At 45.5% G+C, this 26,129-nt stretch overlaps 1 protein-coding gene and 1 long non-coding RNA gene across 3 annotated transcripts in view; one reads left to right on the top strand and one right to left on the bottom strand.

The window, feature by feature from the left end:
- The window catches only part of ITPR3 (inositol 1,4,5-trisphosphate receptor type 3), a 97,943-nt gene that overhangs the window by 20,212 nt on the left and 51,602 nt on the right, over window positions 1-26,129 (bottom strand). For both annotated transcript variants that reach the window (XR_014549503.1, XM_083620003.1), the window contains exons 13-39: window positions 25,306-25,466; window positions 24,728-24,869; window positions 23,641-23,802; window positions 23,298-23,470; window positions 22,194-22,313; window positions 20,097-20,279; window positions 19,009-19,260; window positions 17,991-18,135; window positions 16,342-16,489; window positions 15,394-15,590; window positions 15,107-15,236; window positions 14,222-14,279; window positions 13,828-13,993; window positions 13,220-13,384; window positions 12,428-12,496; window positions 12,011-12,136; window positions 11,591-11,713; window positions 10,801-11,001; window positions 9,395-9,646; window positions 8,544-8,669; window positions 7,167-7,292; window positions 5,887-6,007; window positions 5,362-5,546; window positions 4,811-4,959; window positions 3,921-4,029; window positions 3,051-3,141; window positions 2,011-2,180 (exon numbers count right to left, since the gene is read on the bottom strand). Coding sequence is in view for 1 of the 2 variants with exons in the window: in XM_083620003.1 (XP_083476129.1) it covers window positions 2,011-2,180; window positions 3,051-3,141; window positions 3,921-4,029; window positions 4,811-4,959; window positions 5,362-5,546; window positions 5,887-6,007; window positions 7,167-7,292; window positions 8,544-8,669; window positions 9,395-9,646; window positions 10,801-11,001; window positions 11,591-11,713; window positions 12,011-12,136; window positions 12,428-12,496; window positions 13,220-13,384; window positions 13,828-13,993; window positions 14,222-14,279; window positions 15,107-15,236; window positions 15,394-15,590; window positions 16,342-16,489; window positions 17,991-18,135; window positions 19,009-19,260; window positions 20,097-20,279; window positions 22,194-22,313; window positions 23,298-23,470; window positions 23,641-23,802; window positions 24,728-24,869; window positions 25,306-25,466 (4,050 nt within the window). In the remaining variant the exon portion in view is untranslated. The remainder of the gene's footprint in view (window positions 1-2,010; window positions 2,181-3,050; window positions 3,142-3,920; window positions 4,030-4,810; window positions 4,960-5,361; window positions 5,547-5,886; window positions 6,008-7,166; window positions 7,293-8,543; window positions 8,670-9,394; window positions 9,647-10,800; window positions 11,002-11,590; window positions 11,714-12,010; window positions 12,137-12,427; window positions 12,497-13,219; window positions 13,385-13,827; window positions 13,994-14,221; window positions 14,280-15,106; window positions 15,237-15,393; window positions 15,591-16,341; window positions 16,490-17,990; window positions 18,136-19,008; window positions 19,261-20,096; window positions 20,280-22,193; window positions 22,314-23,297; window positions 23,471-23,640; window positions 23,803-24,727; window positions 24,870-25,305; window positions 25,467-26,129) is intronic.
- On the top strand, window positions 5-1,464 carry LOC310765236. Its single transcript, XR_014549505.1, has 3 exons — window positions 5-457; window positions 809-1,006; window positions 1,391-1,464. It is a non-coding gene; the product is annotated as an uncharacterized lncRNA (long non-coding RNA).

Raw genomic sequence — 26,129 nt, 5'->3', positions numbered from 1 at the left:
CAGAAAGGGTGGGAGGAACAGGGACAGTGGTTAGACACTTAGTCCTCCTTGCAGGCTTCACATAAACATTTGGGAAGCCGTTGCAAAAGAGCAGGGTGTTGGAGTAATGGGCCTTTGGCCTGATCCAGTGGGGCTCCTGTTAAGTTCTTATCCTGCTAGGACCGACCATTTCTTCCAAGGCCATCTGTATTGCATTTAGCTATCACAAGGTCTTCTGACAGGCAGCTCAGGTTTCATATTACAATTGGGATCTGATGGTCACAACACAAAATTCCTATTCTGCAGATTTCCACAAGCCAGACTCATACTAAATTAACATTTTCCAGATTGTATCAAGAAGGAAAAGAATAATGACCACAATGGAAGGAAGGATACCCAGCAGAGGAAGTCCATGGTTTGGTCAGCACCATCAGATTTATAATATGACATCATGCTTCATCAACAATTTTCCCCAGAGGTAAAGGTAAAGGTAAAGGTACCCCTGTCCGTACGGGCCAGTCGTGTCCGACTCTGGGGTTGCGCGCCCATCTCGCTTAAGAGGCTGGGGGCCAGCACTGACCGAAGACACTTCCAGGTCACGTGGCCAGTGTGACAAGCTGCATCTGGCGAGCCAGTGCAGCACACGGAAACGCCGTTTACCTTCCCGCTAGTAAGCGGTCCCTATTTATCTACTTGCACCCGGAGGTGCTTTCGAACTGCTAGGTTGGCAGGCGCTAGGACCGAGCAACGGGAGCGCACCCCGCCGCAGGGATTCGAACCGCCGTCCTGACGATCGGCATGTCCTAGGCGCTGAGGTTTTCCCCCAGAGGTGGGGAAGTTAAAATCTTACAAGATTTATGATTCATGATATAGTGGAGGAAAATTATACTCCCATCGGCTTTTCAAAAACTTTTAGAAAAGCTTAAATTAGAACAAAGTTGGATATGTGCCTTTCAAAGTTAGTTATGCCCAGATCAGGTTTCTAAAATAAAGGAATGTTAATGGTAAAGTCAAATGTTGTCCCAAGGTGCTGGCGCTGTGGGTAAAACCTCAGTGCCTAGGACTTGCTGATCATAAGGTCGGCGGTTCGAATCCCCGCGGCGGGGTGAGCTCCCGTCGTTCGGTCCCAGCTCCTGCCCACCTAGCAGTTCGAAAGCACCCTTAAGTGCAAGTAGATAAATAGGTACCGCTTTATAGCGGGAAGGTAAACGGCGTTTCCGTGTGCTGCGCTGGTGCTGGTTCGCCAGATGCCGCTTAGTCACGCTGGCCATGTGAACCGGAAGTGTCTCTGGACAGCGCTGGCTCCCGGCCTCTTAAGCGAGATGAGCGCGCAACCCTAGAGTCGGACACGACTGGCCCGTACGGGCCGGGGTACCTTTACCTTAATGGTAAAGTCAAATGTTGTCCCAAGGTGCTATTTTAAAGATGCCCAGTAGAGGGAGCAAAAGTTGTTTAAGAAAATCTATTACAGTTATACCTCTAGTTATGTACCGCTATGGTTACATAACTATCAGGTTACGAACGCGGCAAACCCGGAAGTGCTTACTTCTGGGTTCGCTGCACGCGCAGAAGCAATCTGCGCACTTCGTGCAAGTGCAGTAGCAGCACTCTACTTACGGACTTATCAGGGTGTGAACAGCACCCGGAATGGATCGCGTTCATAAGTAGAGGTACCACTGTACTACAGTTAGGCATCTCAAGGGTACGATTTTAAAGAAATCTGGCTAGATGTCTTACAACTCATTCCTTCTTCCAATTATATAGTCAACCAACTGATGTAATATTTTTAAAGGGTTAATTCCACCAAACATGTTTTGTGCTCGCTTGCTGGGGCACCCAAAGTCATTGCCGCAGGATCACATTACACCATGGGACAGTCAAATTTGGTAGCTCTGTCCCTGCCACAGTTGAGATATGTACCCCACAGTCACAGTATGGCATTAGAAGTTAAACTGAATTCACACTAGGCAAAAAGTGAGCACTTGGGTAGTTATCTGAACTTAAGTAGAAGCTGTCGCAGCAGACGCAAACCTGTATCTCTGTGTTGCCCCCGTCCAGCAGCCGTATGGCCAGGCGGATGCTTTCCTGAAAAATCTTCTCATTCTTGGTGTTCATGATGAGGTCAGACACCAGCTTGGTGGCCCCTTCTCTGTCCAGCCGGCACTGAATGGCAGCAATGACTGACCAATCCTGATCTTGGCCTGTAGGCAAAAAGAACATTAGGGGAAGAGGGAGATGGAGGCAGCCGAACAGCTTAAAAATCATAACTTAACAAATACAGGGAGGAAGGCTAATTCAATAGTTAATGTGTCACCCTCAGACATGGAAAAATACGGTGCTCCATTTAATTACTACCCTTGGGTGGTTTATGTGACTTTGGCCCAATCAAGCACAAAAAGATGCAAAAACCATTGATGCGATTAAACTGTATGAAGGGCTACATATCAGCTTAAGTAGCTGGTGATGGTGAATAATTTGTATTTGCAAATAGTATTTGCTACCTTGATGGTTGGATAGTGTCTTCGAAGCTACAAACATGAGTCTGAACAAACTGCGGGAGGCAGTGGAAGACAGGAGTGCCTGGCGTGCTCTGGTCCATGGGGTCACGAAGAGTCGGACACGACCAAACGACTAAACAACAACAACAACAATTTGCTACCTTGGCTCCTCTATCCATCAGTTTTCTCTCTGCTTGGCCAGGGATAATAAACAGCCCCCTGGTTCACAGTGATAGCTTTGAAGAGCGGAAGGTAAGGCCCAAGGCTCAGTGGTAGAGCACATCTCCTGCACATAGAAAGCCCCAGATCCAAGCTATGGCAGGGCTGAAACCATGAGAGGGCCACTGCTAATCTTCACCAGGAAACCCTGAGCTAGATAGACCAGGAGTCTGGTCCACAGTAAGCTGTATGCAACCAACATGTGCACCTTCAAGAACATCTGAAATGCCCATCCTATATCTGTGTCCTGCACATCTGAGTGGCAGAAGATGGATTTAAGGGACTCAGAGAAGGGATGGAGAGAAAATGACACAAGAATGAGGAAGATGAAAGCCAGAACTGCAGGCCACTTACCAGTTCCAGAAGGGTCAACAATCTCCCCTTTGGAGCCAGACCTCTTGGTTTGCAGATAATTAGACAAAAGCATTTTCCTCAATGTGTTGCCCTGGAATGAGAAAGAAGTGGGAGGAACTGCTCATCATGATCATCATTATCTTTTGTATTTCAAACCATAACACAAAGTTATCTGGGTGGTTTACAGTAAAAAAAGGGGGGGGGGAAGGAAAGAAATATAAAACATAAAAGCGCAAAGTCAAAATTAAACAAATATTTAAAATAAACAGAACAAACAACACCCTCCATGATTAAAAACACAGATTAAAAAACTGAGAGGCCCAATAACTGGTTTAGGAGGCTTAGGTAAATAGAAAGGTATCCACCTGGCACTCAGAAGTTAACAAAGATGATGCCAGGCAATCTCATTTGAAAAGCTGATCCATAACAGTGGTGCCACTACCAAAAAGGCCCCTTCCCTGAGAATTACTCCCTTACTTCATTTAGTGGAGGCACCTGGAGCAGGGCCTCCAAAGAGGATCCTAAGGTTCCAGTAGGTAAGTATGGAAGAAAGCTGACCAATGTAAGGAACAAGACTGCATAGACCTTTGGTTTGAGCCAGCAGAACTCCTCCTAAGTCTTTAATATTAATGATCCATTTCATTCAGGCTCTCAGTGAATGAGTTAAACTCTGTGAAAAAGCAGTGACTGGACAGTTTTTGTGTAGTTAAAAGATGCAGTGCCTTGTTATGAAGATGGGGAATCCTCTCAGAACGTGGTAAAACAGGCCTGGCTCTTTGCCCAGAAAGCCTACCAGGGAAAACAGACTGAAAAAGTGAGTTTGCTGTGGAGGTACCTTATATGTGAGCCCAAACCTCCTCAGCCACTCACCCTCTCTCCATATTTGTTCCTCTTCATCAGCATCTGCTGCAGTGTCCTCAGCACCTTAATGCAAAGCTTCTCCTCACTTTCCATCAGGTCTTTGGTGTGCTGGACCAATCTAGCAACACAAGAAGAATTCCTCTCATTTCCACTACCAGTATGCACACCCACCCACAAGGAATGTTACAAAATACCAAGGACCCTGTTCCTAACTAGGCTAGTCCACAGGCCACATCATTCTTGCCAACCAAGTCTCAAAGCCTTTAATTCTTTCATGCCAGCCAGCACTTTTTATCTCCTCCTTCCAGGAGTAAAAAGTAAAATAGGTAAAGGACCTCTGGGCGGTTAAGTCCAGTCAAAAGCGACTGTGGCGTTGCGGCGCTCATCTTGCTTTCAGGCTGAGGGAGCCAGCATTTGTCCACAGACAGCTTTCTGGGTCATGTGGCCAGCATGACTAAACTGCTTCTGGTGCAACGGAACACCGTGATGGAAACCAGAGCGCACGGAAACACCATTTACTTTCCTGCCACAGCAGTACCTTATTTATCTACTTGCACTGGCATGCTTTTGAATTGCTAGGTTGGCAGGAGCTGGGACAGAGCAACGTTAGCTCATTCCGTTGCGGGGATTCGAACCACCTACCTTCCAATCAGCAAGCCCAAGAGGCTCAGTGGTTTAGACCACAGCGCCGCCCACTCCCAGGAGTAGCCGGCAGGGCAGTATTGCAGACCTGGCTTCTCAGCAGCAGTAGCATCACCAAGATGGCAGTACCAAGATGGGGGGGCAGCAGGGAGGTTGAGGCAGTGTAAAAGCCCCACTCACGTGCTACCCTAACCACAATGTCACCACCAACCTGTCCCAGATCACTCTCCAGAATCTGTCTTCCAAGACCCACTTACTTGGAAAGGAAACCGCCACTTTCGCAACGCTGGTAGGCTTCCGTGCCTTCCATGAAAAGCAGTTCTGGGCGGTGCAAGACGTCCACCAGGACTGAAAGTTCAGCTTCTACCAGGGGCTGCAAGCGCTCCTCCAAGGAATTGATGATGTCCTGGAAAAGCACAGTGTCGTCAGGGCAAAGCTAGATGCAGCTAGATGAGATTACGCTGCAGCAGCGTGACATTTGTTACTGAGCACAGAATTCAGCATCCTGAATATCTTGGCTTTCGTAGAAAAAGGAAGATGCAAATTTCGTAGAAAAGGAAGATGCAAATTTCTAGTTCTGAAGCCTGCAAAGAGAAACCTGAAAACCAGCCAGAGAGTAGGATATCAAGTATACGAAAGATCAGAGCTGCCATTTATGCAGGCTTCAGAAAGGCTGTCACCTTTTGGGCACACAGAATTGGGAGTTTCCTCAGAGTGGCGTTCAGATTTTTATTTCTGACAGAAGCCCTTCGTTGGGGAGAAGCACACCCTGGATACCTTCCAAACAAGACCTCTTCTCAGTCCCTACCTGCAGCTTCTCAATGATGTTTTTATAGTCCCACTGGTTGGTTGTTGCCGAGACCCGAGGGAAAGTGCGTGAGGCTGTCTTGTAGCTGGCGGCATTCCTCTGTGCATTGCTGATGGAGGCACTGTTCAGCAGGGAGCTGACGTGGGCATCAAGGTCCATGGGTAACGCAATGGAGCGGCTCTTGGCTGAAAGGAGAGAAGGCTTACAAACAAGGAAGGCGCCTCAAGGTACACCCAGGGAACCTGGGTGATATCCCACAGCCCTGGTTCTGGCAGATCACCCATGCCAAGCCTTCTGTGAAGAACTAGTAGACCCCATGTTGGAGACCACAGCTGGCCACCTCTGGTAGGAATTTCAGCCATGCAAAATCTCAGGTGCCTAAATAACTGCAAGGAGAGAAGGTCTGTAGTCCAGCCAAACTAGAGGACTCAAGGATGTAGGTCTGATAGCTTTTCCTCATGTTGACCACAGGGGACAAAGCCCAGACAGTCCCCCTGACTCACTCAGCCCAAGACAGTTCCTTACCAACCATAGCCAGCGTGCGTATGCAAGCTTCCACTGAGCCCTTGTGTTGCTGCTGCAGCCAAGGACACTCCAAGAGCCTCATGGTAGACTGGAGGAGCTGCACCACAATAGTCTGGTGGGTCTGCAAGAGAGGGGAGGCATTTAAGGGGACTGTTTCAGCACATTGCTTACACTGCTGTATCAGCTTCTATTTGGATACAATGAGACAAGGGGACCATGAGATCAGACTATAGGTGATCCATAGATCCTGGAGTTTTTAAAAGAATGTAACAGCAGCTGGGGAGGCCTGAACAGGATCAGGGCTGTGGTACTAGGGAAGGGTTAACCCTTTCCCTCCATACCATTTTCCCAAATCAAAATTGCAAAGTAGCAGTTTAACTCACAGAGGGAAACATAAAAAGTATATTTTCCCCACGAAGCTAGCAGCAGCAGGTGGGGGATGCACAAATTGGATTAGGGAAAAGGTCAGGTGAAAAGGGAAATAAATAAATAAATAATAATAATAATAATAATAATAATAATAATAATAATAATATATTATTTATACCCTGCCCATCTGGCTGGGTTTCCCCAGCCACTCTGGGCAGCTCCCAACAGAATATTAAAAACACGATAAAACATCAAACATTAAAAACTTCCCTAAACAGGGCTGCCTTCAAATGTCTTCTAAAAGTCATATAGTTGTATATTTCCTTGACATCTGATGGGAGGGCGTTCCACACGGTGGGCGCCACTACCGACCCTCCACAGACCTGATCTGATTTTGCTGTATTTACATTTAAAAAACTAATCAAGGTACCCAATCATGGATCTCCCACTGACTCGTCTAGTTACCCTTAGAACAGCAGCTTATCAAATCAACCTCTTACAGTGGTTTTGTTTTTCGATTCTAAACTTGAATTGAGGATCCACTCAATTGCTGATTGCTATCCTGATTCAACTGGGAGTGAAAGAAAGAATGATAATATAAAGTGTGCAAACTGAATCCTAATTTTTAGCTATGGAGAATATTCTACTTCTGCTTCAGCAGGTGACACTGAGCTTCTCAAATACCTTTTTAGCTGACAAAGTATAGGCCAAGCCAAGTGGCATTCACCTTATGAATGCATCTGTCCCTCAGAAGAGAAGGGAAAGGCATGCTACAGCTGGCCTATGTAGACACAGAATTATACTGCAAATCTTGTTCCTTAGAAGTACTGGGACCAGTGACATCCTTCCCAGTTCACAATTATGGTCTTATGCTGGAACGGATTTGAGAACCTGAAGCTACCCATTTGTACCTGTAGTGAGGTGCTGTTCTCAGAGAAAGGAGAGCTGAAAAAAGCATGGATTGTGTCCAGCACCACAGTGAGTACATACTTCTCCAAAGAGGGATCAGCCAGGCGCTTCTCACGCTTCTTGCACACCTGTGAAGATGGAGATGAAAAACAGTACTTCACTTTTCAAAGCACTCCTTCAACATTATCTTAGCAATCCTAACTACAACCCTATAAGGTAGGTTGATATTATCATCATCCTCCCATTGCAGATAAGAGGCTGTGGCTGAGTGGCCTCCTTCAGGCCACCTAATGAGTTTGTGGCTGAGACAAGTTCTCAGTTTGAGACTCCTCAGCTCATGCTTTTAGTGCCACCATTCCACCAGAACTGTTGAGGCAGTGGATTATAGCTCATGGGACCAGAAAACAGAGCATGGAGATAATATTTCCAGAGTCCAGGTGGCATCTGTGAGTCAGAAGACTGGCATCTCCATCCCTAACCCCAAAGTCAGGGAACTATGCAAAGTTTGCCTCTACCATGAATTACCAGTATTCTGTAATAGTAGGTCCTGGCTTGGGAGTTCCTAGCCTTGGGGCATACTGCCAAGCAGGAACAAATGTGCATTGCCTACAGTCATAATGGCACAGTATAATTTGAGGAAGCAATTTCTCGTCAGACGAAACACAAGGACAATAAAACAGCGTCCTGCTTGGAGGACGGCATACCAGCTCCAGCACACTGAACAGTAATGAAGAGCCAAGACCATCTAGCTCAGCATTCTACCTTCCAGCTGGCCACATGCCAAAGGGAAGTTCACAAGCAGGGCATATCAGGGATATCTATTCCCTCCTGACAGCCTCCGGCATTTGGTAGCCAGAGGTTTACCGTCTTCAAACTCTGAAGTCATGCTGGCTATTACAGCTAATCCATTTGCAACTAAGCACAAAGAAAATACAGAGCACTGTTTTGTTTTACAGCGCCCCAAATGAAAACTGTAATCAAAAACACACTGGGTTCCATAAATTATATTTAGTGCTCCTCTGAGGTTCTTTCTGCTCATTCTTGCATTAATGCCACCCTGCCTTTTCATCATGGCTAAGCGCCACTAATAGACCCATCCGTCACATGTGGTCACTAAATCCCATTGTTTTTGTTTTAATAAAACAGCTATTTTTGCTAATGGCCAACAAAGCACCTTCAGCAATGAATTCTACAGATGGATGAGGTGTTGTGTGACACTTCCTCCTTCCGCCAATTCTTCAGCTAACTAGCTGTTCATATAACTGCCGTCAGCGAAACATCAGGCTTATGCTATGAGCAAAAGGACTTCCTTTTCACAAAGGGCACCTCTCTCCCTAGTCCCATTATCCCAGCCACGCTATTTAGGTACCAACACTTGCCCTGGCCATGTCAAGAGTGAAGTTCTCAAACAGCGTCCAGATGTGGTTGCTAGTGTAGATCTCCTTCATCTCCACCTCTGTGTCCACGTAGCAATGGTTGACAAAGTTGACGTAAGCAATCTTCACCTGAAAGAAAAGGGATGGGTCAGAAGCCCCTGCCTGGAGTGGGATGAGAAGAGGCAAGGCAAGAAACCTCCACACTTATCCCTTCAGACTTCATAGGAGCATCTTTGTTTATATTGGTACCCCCAATACTTCTCTGAACCCCCATCCACATCTGTACAAGAACACGGAAAAGGGGGATTTGAGCCAAAAAAAGGGGGCTACTTCAGCATCTAAACACTCTGCTGCAAAGAGCAAAGGGTGCCCAAGATGCATTCTTATAACTCCATGATGAAGATTAGACTTCCTGATGGCCAAATGAAGCTTCCATAATCAGAGGAATTATGCCACTGCGTAGCAGTTACTGGAGACCAATAGCAAGAGACAAATATTGCCTTCATGCTCTGATTGCTGGCTCCCCAGAGGCAACTGGCTGGCCAGTAGGAAGCAAGACGCTGGTTTGATGGACCCCTGGCTTGATCCAGAAGGATGCTGCTTATTCTTACAGTGACTGGCTATACGGTCGCCCAGTGGGTAACATGGCCAAGCAGGGAATGGTTCATTCCTGACACTATCCACCACATCACACTGGGGAATAACCATCTCACATGCATTTGAAAAGCAGATTTTCCTTTGTTTGGAATCGTGACTCTCCCTAGAAGGGCAGCAACCTGGAATACAGGAACAACCACAAAGCCACAGCCTTTCAGCGCCTGCACCTCAAGCAGCTGCCCACATCCTGCCCTCACCTCCGTGATGCAGTCTTCGTGAGTGACCACTCGCACCACGTCCTCCAAGGGGAGGAGAGAGGTGCACTTGATTTCTGTGTAGACGTTTTTGCCTTCAGCACAGGCTGCCAGCAGATCCACCAGGGAGATGTGGTACATGAGGGGGCTGTTCTCCTCTACTCCGTCCCGGGCTGCTGTCATCATCTCCAACATGTTGGCTAGGGAGGCCTTATCATTGTAAAACACCACCACGTCATCCCCAGCATTGGTCAGCTGTGGGAAAAGGACAAGGAGGCTAAGCAACACAGCCCAGAAACAAAAGTGGCTAATCTGTGGTTCTCTAGGTGTTGCAGGACTTCAACTCCCAACACCCCTGAACATTGATTGGCCGTGATGATTGGGAGCAATGGAGGCTGAAGCCCACAGGTTCCTCATCCCTGCTCCAAAAGGTTGGCAAACATCTGCAAAAAAATAGTACTTTTGAGCCCCTCTCCATCCCCACTGCACCTGTATATAAGCTGTGGTAGAGCTAAAGAGGAATGCCTCATCCAAAAGAGAATATAATTCTAAGGACCTGAGATACAATGAGAGGATGGCAATTTTACAGCACAGTAGTCACTGTGATTGCATCTCCTGGATGGGAAAGTCCCTCTTTCTCATTGCTTATACACTAAGTGTTCTGTTTTTCTCTCTCGTATAATTTCACAATCAGTCTGAAAAATGAAGCCCAAGCTGGAAAGCTCATAGTCTCAGGCTCAATAGGGATCAAGCCATATACTTGGATCTGAGAGGTGCCTGAGAGGTAGGGGCAGCACTATAGCTAGAGGTGGAGCTCAAGATCCTGGGCCCCCAAATGATCACCCAGAAAGCAGTAGGTGATGGTGGCAGCTAAACAGTCCCTGCATCAGCACTTGGGCTGCACAAGCAAACATGCAACCCACCAAGGCTGATGCTGGCATTGATGCTGGTCGTCACAGCGTCTTCCTTACTTCTTTTTTAAAAAGCCATTATAGTCAGACAGCAGCTATTCAGGCCTGTGCATTGTTACGGATGCTGATGTTGTTATTACCTTCCTACCACAAAATGGCACTTCTTCCCTTCCCCCCCAAGCCAAGTCAGGTTTTTCCCTTCTATGAGATTGTAACTGCATGTGCCACAGGCCTGGCACTCCATTAACCTAGCCAGAAACATGCAGCTTGACGCTTTCCCCCTCAAATTACAGGAGAACTGCAGGCAGGCGATTCAGTTAGGGACTGAAGGAAGCCTACACTTGAGGCTGCCTGATTTACCCTACCAGCTTTAAACCCCAATTTCCTTACTGCTAGAACAGGACTTCCCATCAGCATCTTGTGTCATGATCTGTACCTCACCTCCTCCCTCCTTTTGCTCAGCAAGAGAGGGAGAGAGAGAGAGAGATGGAGCCTCACCTCAGTCATGATCATGTCCTGGCACTTCTTGATGTACTTGCCCTCAGCCTTGATGATGGTGTGCAGGAAGTCCAGGTACTGCACGTGGCGTCCATGTGTGGCCAGGCAGTGGATGAAGTGCTGCAGCACCGTCTCGTTGATCTCGGAACACAGCTGATAGTTGTTCAGGAAGATGTGCTGCATTGTCTCTGCTTCCAGAAGCTGGCAAAAAGAAGGAGGAAATGTGAGGCTCAGGAGGCACGGCAGGTGTCACTCATACCTATATCTGGCCTTGATCGTTGGCTTCTTGGAACACCTTCCAGTCTATTTCTTTCTTCTGTCTGCTCAGTGTCAGATTAGGACTGGGAAGACCGAGGCTCCTATCCTCATTAAGCCTTCTGAGGGACGTTAGGACAGTGACAGCCTCAGGCTAACTAACCTCACAGGGTTAAAAACAGGGGAGGGGTAGAGAACCATGTAACCCACCTTGAGCTCCTTGGAGTAAAGAAATAGCATAAAATAAACAAGATCCCATTTTTCACCCATAGCTTTTAGGAAAGGCCTAGACAGGGTTTTCCAACTGTATCCTCACAGCAACCCTGTGAGATTAGACTGGGATAGTTTGGGCTCCATAGAGACATGGCCTCACAACCCAAGTAGGGCTGTGAAACTACATGCCTCTGTTATAAAGTCTGTATTGGCTGAATCTGAACAGAAACAGGAGATCTACGGGAAATGATATCTTGCATGCTGCCTGCATACAACATTTCTTAGCCCCCCCCCCATTTATTTCACTTGCTCCTTCTCTTACCCCAGGGGTGAGGAACAAGCTGAGCTGCTTATGGAGGAGGGCCTGGTTTTCTTGGTTGCCAGCACAAAACTTCTGCAGGAACTGGTGGGTTAACTTCAGGATCTCCAACATCTTGGTGTCACCCTGTTCACGGAGAATAAAAAGTAGGTCCCTGGTGCAAAGTCTTTAATGTACCTTAATTTGAGTAGACCATGAATGGGGTGAGGTGGCATCAAGATCAGGGGACACCTGTGTGGGACACCAACATCACCAACCTGGAGCTCTCCCCTTCTCACCTCCTTGCCACACCCTACTCTACCCCATGCCGCTGCTGACAATCCCACAGATTTAGAACAGCATTATCCCCATGAGATCTCCAGCAGCCCAGCACGTTCTGCTCTCCTAATCACGACTGCCACTCATTCATCTCCTCCTTCTCACCTTCTCATAGGGGATCTGCAGGAGGTCCAGCATCACTTTGTGGGCATCCATATTCTTCAGCAAGCGCTGCTGCTTCTTGCGCATCTGCTCACCAACCCCACACATTTTATTGAGCCGCTCCAGAATCTGAAGGAAAGCAAGTTGAAACAAAACATAATCATAAACCACCGCCCAACAGGAGATGAATTAGTGGTAGAAAACAACTAGCAATCTTACCCCTGATTCTAGAGAAGCAAAATGAGAGGTGCCCTCACATGCCTCTCCAGAATCAAGGGATGCTGCTTAGCCCAAGGCATATTGTGTCTGTATGGATTACCGGTAATTGCCACCCCAACCTTCCTCCAACAAGCTCAGGGCAAGGTTCTCCCCTCTTTCCTCACAACTTCCTGAGAAGGAATGTCAGCTGCAAATGCTTACCCCTTTAACCAGCTGGTAGTTCTCACTGCTTTTTTCTCCAGGGGTCCCAGGCTCCTCATCTGTGGTACGCTGGGGAGGGGAAGGAAATAAAACTATTCAGGCATCTTTGCAGCAGCTAATGAAGAAGAAATCCACCCTCGTGTTTTCTGCGAAGCCTACTCTCCCTTCATAGCAGTCAAAAACCAGGCTAGCCTATACAGTGGTACCTCATGTTACATACGCTTCAGGTTACATACTTCGCTAACCCAGAAATATTACCTCGGGTTAAGAACTCTTTGCTTCAGGATAAGAACAGAAATCGTGCTCCGGCGGCGCAGCGGCAGCAGGAGGCCCCATTAGCTAAAGTGGTGCTTCAGGTTAAGAACAGTTTCAGGTTAAGAACGGACCTCCGGAATGAATTAAGTATTTAACCCGAGGTACCACTGTATTGTACACAAACTAATCTTTTAGGTACATATTATGCTATAGTGTAATAAGTGAAGCAAAACCTGATTCAAAGTGACTACCTTGTGTCGTCGTTTCACACACACACACACACCCATTCCTAATCGAGTGCTATCCTTTTCCCATCCACTTTTTGTCATAGATACTCACAAGAGATCCAGGATTAGCAAAAGCTCCCTGTCAAGGGATCACTCAGTGGCAAAGAAAATGTTACTGCTGAAATAATGTGTGGAATGTTCTCAACCCAGGCTTTCGATTCTCATTCATTCATCGTTCACAGCACACCCAGACTTTGAACCAGCAATGCAGAGGTGCTCCCTGCCTGCCCCAAAGACGCTCCAGCTCTACCTCTTTCTTCTCCTTTTTTTCTCCTTCTTGTCCGTCTTCTCCCTTGGAGCTGCCCTTCTTTTCCACCCAGAGCTCAGACTTCTCCACCATCATGCGTAGTTTATCCAGCTCTGACTTGATCACTTTGTAGTTCTCAACATCCTGAGCCGAGATCAGCAGCTGAACCTGCATTGAGATACCGTGAAGAACATCTGCTGATGCTGCTGGCTGTCAAAAAAAGAACCAGGACGAAGGCCTAGCTCTGTTAAAAGATAGCATGTGAGACATGCATCTCTCTCAGTTTGTTCAAGGGTTCCTCAGATGGCTACAGTGTCTCTAATCATGAAATTTGTGCGTAACAAAGAATGTGTGGAGGAACACACTGGCCCCACATTGATCTCAGATGGATGGGAATCTTAGTGGATCAAGCACCACCTGATGCACACAGTACCAAGGCAATGCTTGTTCCCTTCACAGCTAGGTCCAAACAAAGTGAAGCAACAGGGGATGCATAGATAAGCACAACCAAGTGGCCAGTTCCATTGAGGGAGAATTGTAAGACAACACTGAAAGGAAGCAGATGTAGATGACTTGCTGGCTGGCAGAAGTCACATGTCACAGAGAGTTACCTGCTTAAAGGTGTGCAGGACCTCCTGCCTCTGGCTGAAATGTTTGAAGAGGAGCTGAAGGGAACCTGAGACAAGTGGGGGGTAGTCGTGCATGGTCAAATGGATCAGCACCCGAAGGAACATCCGGCCTCCTTCGTCATCGACTTCTAACATGCTGCTTGTTTTCCTGCCGCCAAGTTAAAAAAAGGACATCATATCCAACACTGGTTTTGGAGTTTCAATAATGATTTGCATGCAATAATCCAGATGTGTTGCATTATCTAAAAAACTTATTTTTATGGTAGCTCCTAGTGATTCATTATCTCCTATGCCTACACTTTTGGCTGCAAACAAAGAGATGCTCTTTGAAAAGGGCAATTGGGAGCACTAAGAGCTGGAAGTGACAAGAACTTACCCAACCCCAAACATGGCTTCAGCCTGCTCGCCTATCCGGTCCAGGTTCATTGCTGCAGCTGCAGGAAAAGGAAATGCATAGGAAGTGAGCAATGCTGTGCACCATTAGGAGACAACTCAGAGATGATAATGGGGAATAAGAAATGTAAATAAGAAAGGAAGGGAAAACTAATCATCTGAACAGCTCCACATTTCTTACCTGTCATCTGTCTCTGTCTCAAAGGTGGGGAGCCACTTTTGGCAGGACCCAAAAGTGGCCAACACTCCATGGACCACTTTGACAGGCAGGTGGCCCGCCTGTCAATCATCTGATTTCATATGACATCAGATGCATCCTGTGAGGTCAGGCATTTCCTCATCAGGTGCAGAAAACCTCAGGCTGCAGAGGAAGAATAGGGATTCCTCCTTCACAGCTGCAGCTTGAATGTGAGACTTTTAAAATCTGATGCCCCTTTCTGTTGCCATGCAAAGGAAGATATTTGCAGCTGTGGCTTGAATTCAAAAAGCACCAAATGCAAGCTAGGGTTGCAGATGGAAAATCAGAAGTGCACCCAGGCATGGGAAAGACAGGCATGATTCACCCTAAATGGCTAATAATAATAATAGTTCCCCACCCTTGCTTTCCTGTTTAGAATGCAGATGGGGAATCTGTAGCTCTCCAGATGTTGCTGGATTCTTATCAGTCACAGTAAGCATGATCAATGGCAATGTATGATGGGTGTTGTAATCTAACACCATCTGCAGTGTTACGGGTTCCATTGATCTGCAGGTAAAAGTCTAACACCTGCCTGCTTTTGTATTGTCTATTAAAGCAATATGAAGTTAGAGAGGAATCAATGACACAGTTCAAGTAGGTAGAAAATACAAGGGAGGTGTAGGAGATTACTTGTGGAGTCAAAGGCTGGAGCTGTTCCATCAGCTCCACTGTCCTGCATGGGATAGACCTCTACAAATTCTTTCTTGAAGACAGAGAGCAAATAGGAGATCCTGTAATCCAGACGTACATTCAGGATGAACTGAGGAAGAACAGAGAGATAATCAATCAATCCAATTTGCACACCTTTCCAACCTTTCATCATCACTTTCCCTTCTTAAGCCCCAAGTCAAGAAAAGGTCCATCATGAGCAACTATTGGTGTCACATGGTCACAAGGTCTCAGGAATTTGCCCTAACCTGCAAAATCTCTAGAATTTTCAGCTTCGTTTCCATCACCACAATGTTTTCATTTTCTATGCTCCTTCCCCTATCAGCAGGTTCAGGAACTACCACGGCATTCATATTTGAGGGGCCAAAGATGGACTGCTTCCTGCTCAGCACCATAGTTGACATCATCTGGCCAACACCATGGATGGACCTCCGGACATTTTTCCCTGGAAGAGCAACCACAAAAATCATGGTCAAAGCTGGTCCTACTTACATAGACATCTCGCAATGGCTATTTGCTGAGCTTTTGCTGGAGATCAGCAGAAAATGCACCTCCACAAGCAAACCAAAGGAAAGAACTATGAAACTGAAAAATATCTGGTCTGAGTCCTTGGCGGGTAGGCAGAGCACATTTTTATTTCTGTGCTAATTTCAGGTTATTTCCCCTCATTATTCTGTCGACATTTTTTTCTTCTGAATTGTCGTCCAGTGTATGAATATTCTGTGCAGGTCATTATATGATCCTTGCCAAATTACACCCCTGGCCATGAAGAGCGAGTCATGGTCATATCCATTAAGTGAATCAATGTGATGTACAAACCAAAAAAGAGAAATGTGTAAGGTGAATTGTGGGGTTCTACTTTAACCATTTCTGGCCTAGCAAGGTTCATGGAATGAATTATGCTTCTTCTGTAATTCGTAAAACAGAGATGGGGAATCTGTGACCCTTCAGATGTTGTAGGACCACCAACTCCCTCCAGCCCCAGCCAGCATAGACAATGGTCAGGGATGATGGGAGGTGAAGTTTAGCCACATCTGAGAGCCACACATCTGTCCTACCTAAGAAAAACAGCCCCTATCTAACACCATACACTTGCAGTGCTTTATTAGACTGCAGTATTTAAAAATAGATGTTATTTTTAATTTAAATGATGGCATTCGCCCTTGGCTCATAAGACGAAGACTCACTAGACATACCAGTCATATCATCATTGTACATGGCCTGCATCATCAGCTGAGGGTTCTGAACACAGTCTATGATGCCAAGAAGAGTTCGTGTCAAGCGCAGCAGCTCACTAAAGCTATAGAAGCCAAAGTAGATGAGATTGTGGGCAAGACTGACAACCTGGGAAGAGAGAGAGAGAGAGAGAGAGAGAGAGAGAGAGAGAGAGTGTTTTATCAAACTAGTGAAAATGAAATCACCCTAAACTTCAAAACGCTCTTGAAAAATGCCCCAAACTACCAATGAGGTTAATAAGATGGTGTCAAAAGCCATCCAGTGGCAACTTATTTTCCTGATACTGCCACCTGACAGTGGCAGCGGTGAGAACTAGTTCTTCCTCGGTCTTGGGACCAAATTACATGTGACATGAAAGAGCTTGTGGACCAGATCTCCCTGTGCCTTTTACTTTAGTTAAAAACAGCCACTGGAGCCCAAATCTGAATTGAGCTTGCAGCATTGGGGAAGGTGAATTATACGCTTTTGAAGCTGCTATTAACTGGGGGGGGGGGGACATACAGGTATTCATTATACCTGTATATTCCCCCCTCTGGTTAATAACAACTTCATATTAGGGGAATACAGTGGTACCTCGGGTTATGAACTTAATTCATTCCAGAGGTCTGTTCTTAACCTGAAACCATTCTTAATCTGAGGCGCGCTTCCGTTAATGGGGCCTCCCACTGCCACGGGATTTCCGTTCTCATCCTGGGGCAAAGTTCTCAACCCAAGGTACTACCTCCGGGTTAGCGGAGTTTGTAACCCAAAGTGTTTGTAACCCAAAGTGTTTGTAACCCGAGGTTACTTCATACTGGGTAAAGGCATGGGAGGACATTTTGTTTTGTTTTAACTACCACTGGTGCCATGGAGGCTGTTTTTAGCAAAACTTTGAAACATCTGACCATGTCACATGGATTTTTTTCTTTTCTATTATGGCTCAAGCCATGAAAAAGCCTTGAACCCAGTGCTGGAGGAAGTGGTATGTATGGCAGGGGGTGGGGAGGGAAATCTGGAAAATGGGGCTTGGCTAATGGTGTTTAATGGCTTTTAAAAGACACTGGTTTCCATATTTCAGTTTGACACACAACAAAACACTGTGTGAATGGAAATACACTGAATCCCACAGAAGGGATACACATTGTTATTGACAAATTGTACCAGAACTGATTGTGTACCTAAAAACTCACATGCCTAGTTCATGAGGGCTGTGGGAAAGAGACAGTCACACACAGTTATATTATTTCAGTGTTATGTGAGGTATTAAATACTAATAACAATATAGGCTCAAAAGAACCCAAAAACGCTTGTCTAGAATACAGGAAAGAACCCAAATGTTCAGCCTGACATTTTATGATGGGAAACAAAGGCAACCCCCAAAGCCACAAAATATAACCTGGATTTCTTCCCAGTATAGACAGAACCTATGGAAAAACAGAAGATAGGACATCCAAGTGCAACTATTTTATTAATTTGTTTTCTTACATTTATATCCCATCTTTTTTCCATCACAGAATCCAAGGCAATGTACATGGGGTTCCCATCCAGGCACTGATCAGACCCAGAACTGCTTACATTCAGCAAGGTATGCCAGGGCCAAACTCCCAGAATATGGCAAAGGCAAACTGACCTCAAAAGTGAGCTTGTTCTTCTCTTCATTAGCAAAGGGCACTGCCTCACTGACAACATTGTTGAGATAGTCCTCCACAAACTCCATGGTGCTGGCAAACTTATTCTTTTTGTCATCCCTTGAGCTATTCACATTGGCATCATAGCTGCAAAGGAGAATGAATGAATGAATAAATGAATGAATGAGGTACCTAATCTCCAACACAGATCAACACTAGGCTTTCTGAATACATTGAATTACAGGTAATTTACGAGGAGGTTGAGTTTCTGGCCATTGCACATACAAGCAAACCTGCATAAAGCCAGAACCATCCCCCCAAGAAAATCATTTAAAAAAACCCTAGAAAACCATTTAAAAACCCATTTTAAAAACTGCTGCAAACCCCTCAAGTCTCTCTGGCCTCCTTTGATCACCCTCTCCAATTGCCTCTTCCACAAGAAAACATTTTCACAAAGGTTGCTGGCCATTTTTTCCTGCTCTCCCACCCTATTTTTCCCCATGCACACTATTTTCAAACCATTTCTTATTTCCCCCCTATGTACACCATTTTTGCATCATTTTAAAAATTATTATTATTATTAATCAAAGCATGTAAAGCTGAGGGTGCGTATGTTAAATAAACGTAAGTTGTGAGTTACCTGCAATCACCTTGGTGGCTGCATTTATCATTTGGGCATGCACACACACTTCCTAGGAGGTTATTCTACCTGGGCCATCCATATTCTCCATACCGCCAGATGGGCAGTGTATAAATTATTGTTGTTATTGTTACTGTTACTACGACCAGTGAAGAGGGTGGGATATGGACCTAGAACCTCCTTGATTAGAGTTATTCAATCTTGGTTTCCAGATGTTGCTGGACTACAAATCCCATCATCCCCTGCCAGCTTAGCCAATGGTTAGGGATGGTGGGAGTTGCATTCCAACAACACCAGAGATCTAATGTTGAAGAACACTGTCCTAGTTGCTATGGTCCCCCCTCATACATGCATCCCCTTGTCCTCCAGATATTCCTTACTCTTTGATGGTGATGGCTGTAGGAATCTCAGTCCACAGACGTGCAAACTTCACGGGCATCACCTTCTCCTGTGGATCCCTATCCACATGTACATGCAGCATGAGATGACAGAAGGAAGCCCGGAGGTCAAAGGGCAACATTTCATCCGCCATGCAGAGGAAGATGAGCTCCACTCCCAGTTGCTTGGAGATTTCCTTAATGGCCAAGTATTGCCTATCCATGCACATGCGGGCAAACAACTTCAGCTGGTATCTGTAAAGGGCAAAAGCAGGGATGGAGAGGAGACAAAGCGTGAAAAGAGAAAAAGTCACGTAAGTATGAGCACATGTGGAAAGTAAAGGGGGGGGGAGAGCAGATTAATAATTAGTAAAGTTGAAGACTCTTCCAAGGCCATGTCAGTTCAGTTGGTCTTGTTTAACAAAAAGACTTACAAATGCAAAAGTGTGAAACAAACATCAAAAGAATAAAACAGCAACATTTACTAAAAGTGATCATCCTGCAGTATTATAAACAGGAAGACTCCTACCCAGTGCTTTTTTTCTTTAAAAATGTTTAGGGGCATTTTGACTCAAGAAAATAACCATTTTATAGTTCAAATCAGGAAAAATAAATACAGTAAATGGACAAAAGTACAAAGATTGACAAAATGTTTAGGGGTATGCTTACCCCTGCGTCTCCCCCAGGAAAAAAAAAGCACTGCTCCTACCCCACCCCACTAAAAGATTAACACTACAACATGATGCAGCCAATATGTATACAACAGAGGGGAAATCGAATTATGCCTACAAATACCATCATCACAACAAAGTTCTATTTAAAAACAAACATGCTAAGACAACTGTTTTAGGATTGCTACTAAGGACAGGCTTCCTCAACCTCAGCCCTCCAGATGTTTTGAGACTACAATTCCCATCATCCCTGACCACTGGGTCCTGCTAGCTAGGGATCATGGGAGTTGTAGGCCAAAAACATCTGGAGGAACGAGTTTGAGGAAGCCTGACTTAGGGTAACAGGCAGTAATTGCTAAAGAGGAAAAGGGTGGGTCGAGGACCAGGTGGAACCAATGCCAATGGAGAACCGCTTGTTACCTATAGTAGCTCAAGACATTCTCGTCATGGGCATTGCCTGCTCGAGCTTCCTGGGCCAGCTGCCGGATGCTCTTTTCATGGTTATCGTTGTTTCGGTCACTCCAAGTCAGCCACACCTCCTCCTCAGAAAATTCGATACTCAAGTACTCGTGAGTCTGGGACATCTCCTTCACAGGTCTCAACCTGGAAAAAAGAATGGGACACTGAACCAACTCATAAGATTGTTGCCCCCACTTTACAGGTAGAATGGCAACAAAGAGGAAAAAAGGAACCTGCCGAATGCCATTTAACCCCTTGTTGTTGTTTAGTCATTTAGTCGTGTCCGACTCTTCGTGACCCCATGGACCAGAGCACGCCAGACACTCCTGTCTTCCACTGCCTCCCGCAGTTTGGTCAAACTCATGCTGGTAGTTTCGAGAACACTATCCAACCATCTCGTCCTCTGTCGTCCCCTTCTCCTTGTGCACTCCATCTTTCCCAACATCAGGGTCTTTTCCAGGGAGTCTTCTCTTCTCATGAAGTGGCCAAAGTATTGGAGCCTCAGCTTCAGGATTTGTCCTTCCAGTGAGCACTCAGGGCTGATTTCCTTAAGAATGGATATGTTTGATCTTCTTGCAGTCCATGGGACTCTCAAGAGTCTCCTCCAGCACCATAATTCAAAGGCATCAACTCTTTGGCGATCAGCCTTCTTTATGGTCCAGCTCTCACTTCCATACATCACTACTGGGAAAACCATAGCTTTTACTATACGGACCTTTGTTGGCAAGGTGATGTCTCTGCTTTTTAAGATGCTGTCTAGGTTTGTCATTGCCCTCCTCCCAAGAAGCAGGCGTCTTTTAATTTCGTGACTTTAACCCCTAGGCCAGTTCAAAGCTGGCAAGGGACTCCTCTCCACCCATAAGAACTTACGAAGATTCTGCATCCTGTTCTCACAGTGGCAAACTTGATGACTTTGGGAAACCCGCAAAGAGGATCTGAATGCAACAGTGCTTGTGATTTCCAGCAAGTGACATTGCAGCTGGCAGACAATGATAGCCTGTCTCTCCCCCTTCCTGTCTTTCTATTAATCTGTCCATTATTTTTCTAATTTGCTTTCCGACTACAGAACGAGGCTCCAATAATGGCCACATTATGATGTAGTAATTTAATCTTCAGGATACACTGACTCCTTCAGGGAGGCTATAATATAATGCCGTCTCCGTAATCAGCACCATTTGTCTGTAATTCTCCTCATTCATGCTGGAAAAATAACTAAATCTGGAAGAAACAGAACTTTGTTGATCGTCCACTCACAATACAGAGAAATGTTTTGGAAGGCAACCCTCAGACTTGAGTTGGACATAACATCATAACCCACAGTTGGAATTTGCCGAAATGAACTGTTTCTGAATTATTACAGGTTTGTATTGAACTGTGTCCTTTTTTACTGAATTGCTGGATTTTGCTTACTGAAATGCTCTTGTGTTTGTTTATATCATTAGACTGATGAAGTGTTGTTTTTATCTGTTATTGTTCTGTGTATTTGTTACTGTTGGCAGCCGCTCAGAGCTCAACTTAGGGCACTTTCAGACTGTTACAATTTTCAGATAGGATTCAATTACATCTGGCAAATTCAGGCTGCAGAGTCAAAGTTAATTGGGCCACAAATCCACTTCCTCAAAGGATCAGACTTTTTGAAATAAGGAAAGTGATGGGGAAATGCACTAGAAAGTGTGGGATGAAACTTCCTTTGATGCCACATCCTCTAACCTCCCTGCAAACAAATCAGTATAAATGCTCAATAAACAGGTTTCCTGGAAGCTCCCTTTTGTTGTTGGAAAACCAGCATACAAATATTAAATCAAGTATATAGTAAGATCAAAGATTAGAACTCTTCTCAATACCTTCTTCATTAACTTGTTTTACTCATTGACTCAAGGTACTCATTTTATATATATATATATATATATATATATATATATATATATATATGGGGTGCTCCTCCCATTATTAACTGATAATGGGCTGGAAATGACCCTTCTCAGAGAAGGTAATTTCTAAGCGGAAGACTAAGGGCAACTCCAGTGTTCAAAGGAACAGGGCTCTCTAGATACTCACTCAGTTTGGATCAGGATGTCAGTGTTCTTGGGGTCCAGCACACACTTGCAGATCAGTTCCTGAGTGACGGGAATGGCCACATGGTTCGACACACACAAATCTGACAGATAGTCTAAAAATCTAGGAGACATAGGAGAGGTTTTATTACATCATCTTCCAACCAACCTACAAGGACTACCTTCCGCCCAGGTGTATCTGAGCTGCTTTTGGCTGGATTACAGGCAGGAAATCAATCATCTTCCTGATCCCACGTTGACACATAGCAATCAAACATTAAGAACATCATTCTTAACATCATAGAAATGGGTACATAGAAGTAAATCCTACTGCAACGTTTTATATTTAAGGACAACCTGATGCATCTGTTATCTCAGCTATCAACACTCACTGTGTAAGTTTTTTCCCCACCTTGTCTGATTCAGACCATCCTTTTGAACAGTTTTCCTGCACATTTACTGCCACAGTTCCTTCAATTCCTCCACCTACATGACTAACACAGCTACCCTCCAGCAATCTGCTGCCAACCCCACTATATCCACAGCACTTCAGTTCCCTTTAGTCAAACAAACCTAGAAGACTGACTGGCTTGTGGTTTTTCACACAGACAAAAGGGTAGAGTTCACATACAGCAGGAGAAGGGAATCTTCTTCAGCCACATTCTCTCGGGGGAAACTTTCCAAGGGTCCGCAGGGCAGTGATGGCAGGGGCAGAGGCAAAAGGGGAGCAAAAGGTGTGGGACCCTTTGTATGGCAACCTTCAGAGGTTCTCACATATACCCACGCCCAACTCTCCAGCCTCCATCCAAGCATGCAAGAGGCATTGCCACAACATACAGCTGTCATAGAAGGCACCACATGGAAGGAAAAAGTGAAAGCATTGGGAAATACGTTTCCCTCCATATTAGTACCCTGAACTGTATCTAGGATCACCAGCTAGCCAGAAAAACCAACCTCATTTTTCAGTCTTTAGCAACACCTTGATTTAGCAGCTAAAGCTCTTTACCATGCAGATAAATATTAACACCTGTTAACTGCTGCGGGTTAAAAGGCCTGGTTCTAAAGCTGGCAGCTCTGGCTGCCTCCCTGCCAGTGGGGCGACACACACCTGGGTTCCCGGTTCTTTCGCACCAAGCTCACAAATGTCTCCACCTCCGTCTTGGTGATGTGTTTCTCGAGCAGCTTGCGGTTGTTGTGCAAGAGGGCAGTGATGGTGTCCTCGGCCAAGATGTCGTAGCCAATCTGGGACTGCATCATGCCAAACTGCTTGGCAATATGTTCCTGCGGGACGAGGACAACGCACCCGAGTTAGAACGGCAAGTCTTAATTCCTCACTGTCTGAATGCTTTGTTTCCCACATGCATCATCATTATGCCTAAAGGTCTCAGAAGAATAGAACTCCCAAATTCTGTCTCCCACAGACTTACTGACTCATGTCGGTGAAGGCCTACCTGGTTCTTGCGATAGTCTTCCTGGGAGTGCCGCAACACCCTGTAGCAGAGCCGGAACATGTACTGGTAGGGAGCATTCTTCTGGTCAGACAGCTCTTCCAGTCGCACGAGTGGGCCTTCCCCACCCTTGTCCTTGAATGGAGCCTTCAGGATCCCAAAGATCTACCCAGTGGAAATGGAAATTACCAGTCAAACTGAAAAGGACCTGCAGGACCAGTTCTGGAGAGTGGCCCTGGAGGACTTCTGTTAGGCCCCATGATGGCTGTGCTGTGGGGTCCCATTGGGTCCCATTCCATCCCCATGCTTTTTAACATCCATGGAAATGGACCAGGACTAGGAGATGGTGGGGAAGATACCTCATGATAATGCCTATCTTGCACCCGCCTCTGGCATGCTCCACCTTGGCCTCTGTGTCTTTCTTAAGGACCTTTCTGATCCACTGGGCTACATTCCCTTCAGTTATTAAGCGTACATATACAAGGGAGTTAAAACATCTCACAGTTTACAGAGGCACTTCCAGAAAGGCGCTGTTCTAAAGTGGTCATTCTTCCCCTTCCCTCTTTAAACTGAGGCAACAGACAAAGTAGAATAAACTTTTCATTCTGAGGAATTTGTAATGGCAGGCTCCCTTCACCTTACTATGATTACCTAATCTAGGGTCAGGCGCGGAGAAAATGGTACCTGCCTGTTGCTCAAAAAAATACAAAATAATGTTGAAGATGGAGACTGAGCTCCTCAGATGCCCTATCACAGTGGAACCAAGCAGTCAGAAGCTACAAGAGGGCAGTTGCTCCTCCAACTCTCAGGGACAAAGCTTCTAAAGCTAAGTTGCAACATTATAAAGCAAAGCCTTTCCTGTTGGAACAACTTGGAAGAATAACAAATTCCAGGATAACCACATACTCCAATGTTGGAGAAAGACCTATAATGTGCAGGACGTGTCTGTACATGTTTACTCAGAAGTAAGGTGCTTTACTCCCTTGTAGCCTCAGAAAAGAATTGTGGCTGGAGAAGTAGTAAAAACATTCCACTTAATACTGCAATGATATTGTCTCCATCTTAAGTCTTTCTCTCTAGACCCAATCACCTGTTTCAGAATGTTCTGCTCCCTCATGAGCTTCTGCCTCTCCCGGTTGGGCTTGGTAACAACGATATCCAAAACATTCTGCCCATTGTTGGGCACATCACTGACAAAGAAAACCAGGTCTTCCAGCAGTTGGATCACAAACCTGCCAAACAAGTTATAGTGAGCATCATCAATGAATGACCCCCACTCCCTCATACCAGGGTCATTAACACCATACATACACACCCCACATATGAAGTTAACAAGAAACCAAATCAACATAGATGTGAACTATGGACTTCATAATTTGCCTTGTTTCCTTACAGTTCAAAGCTACACCAAATTCTACATCCAAACATTTTCAAATTCTGCAGCAAAAAACATCAAATTATGTGTCCAAGACAAATTATACAAATCAAAATAAAATGCTCAGGCTACCTCGTGGACATGAAACTTGTTTCCCTGCAAAATGCAACCTGCTATTGGTTCTTCAAGTTGATGGACCTAAAACTACACATGTTGATTGCATCTGTCAGTGAATCCCATTCCACCATTGCCTTCCCATACACAGTGAATCAAAATACTTGGGGTATTTTTACCTCCGGTCATTCTGGCTGAGAAATCCTTCATTCATCTTCTCCACTACATTGGCTAACATGTAGCTGGCATCATTGGCAAAGTCCAGATCACGGATTTCTGACACTGGCACAGAGACAATGGCAAATGCCTCTTTGTCCTCCTTGGTGGGGCATGTGCCAAGCTGAAAAAGAGAACCTGGTCATCCAGTAGCAAAGTTTGCTTTGTCCCCCAAATAAGCAAGTCTGTGCTTCTTGGCAATTTACACCTCCTAGAACAGGCATGGCCAAATTTGGACCTCCAGCTGTTTTGGGACTACAATTCCCATCATCCCTGACCGCTGGTCCTGTTAGCTAGGGATGATGGGAGTTGGAGTCCCAAAACAGCTGGAGGGCCAAGTTTAGCCATGCCTGTCCTAGAATATGTTGGTCCAAGAGGTACATGCCACCCACCCCAGCCTTTCTTTTCAGTGCCAGATCAAAAAGTGCCTGGGTTAAGTGAGTGTCTGATTTGGGTGAGAGACATAAGTTCTGGACTCTTTTTTTGTGAGCGGGGGGAGGGGTTAGCTGATGATTCTGCTCATGGGTTGGTTGGTTTTTAAATCATTTTTATTCTTCTGATTCTTATAGTTGCGTGTGCCACTGTATTTTTATATGTATATATATTTCATTGTATTCCTTGTATTGTGAGCTGCCTTGCATGTCCAATTTTTTTTAGAGAGAGGCAAAAAAGAAATGTCTTAATAAATAAAATCAAGCATGACGTTATACAGCCACAATAATATGACCAACCGATCCATCTAGCTCATAACTCTGTCTCTTAGCTGCAATCAGTATTGGATGCTTCC

The sequence above is a fragment of the Podarcis filfolensis genome, assembly GCF_964270895.1.
Source record: "Podarcis filfolensis genome assembly, chromosome: 6".
Classification (NCBI taxonomy): Eukaryota; Metazoa; Chordata; class Lepidosauria; order Squamata; family Lacertidae; genus Podarcis; species Podarcis filfolensis.
This window is presented reverse-complemented; position numbering and strand designations above follow the sequence as displayed.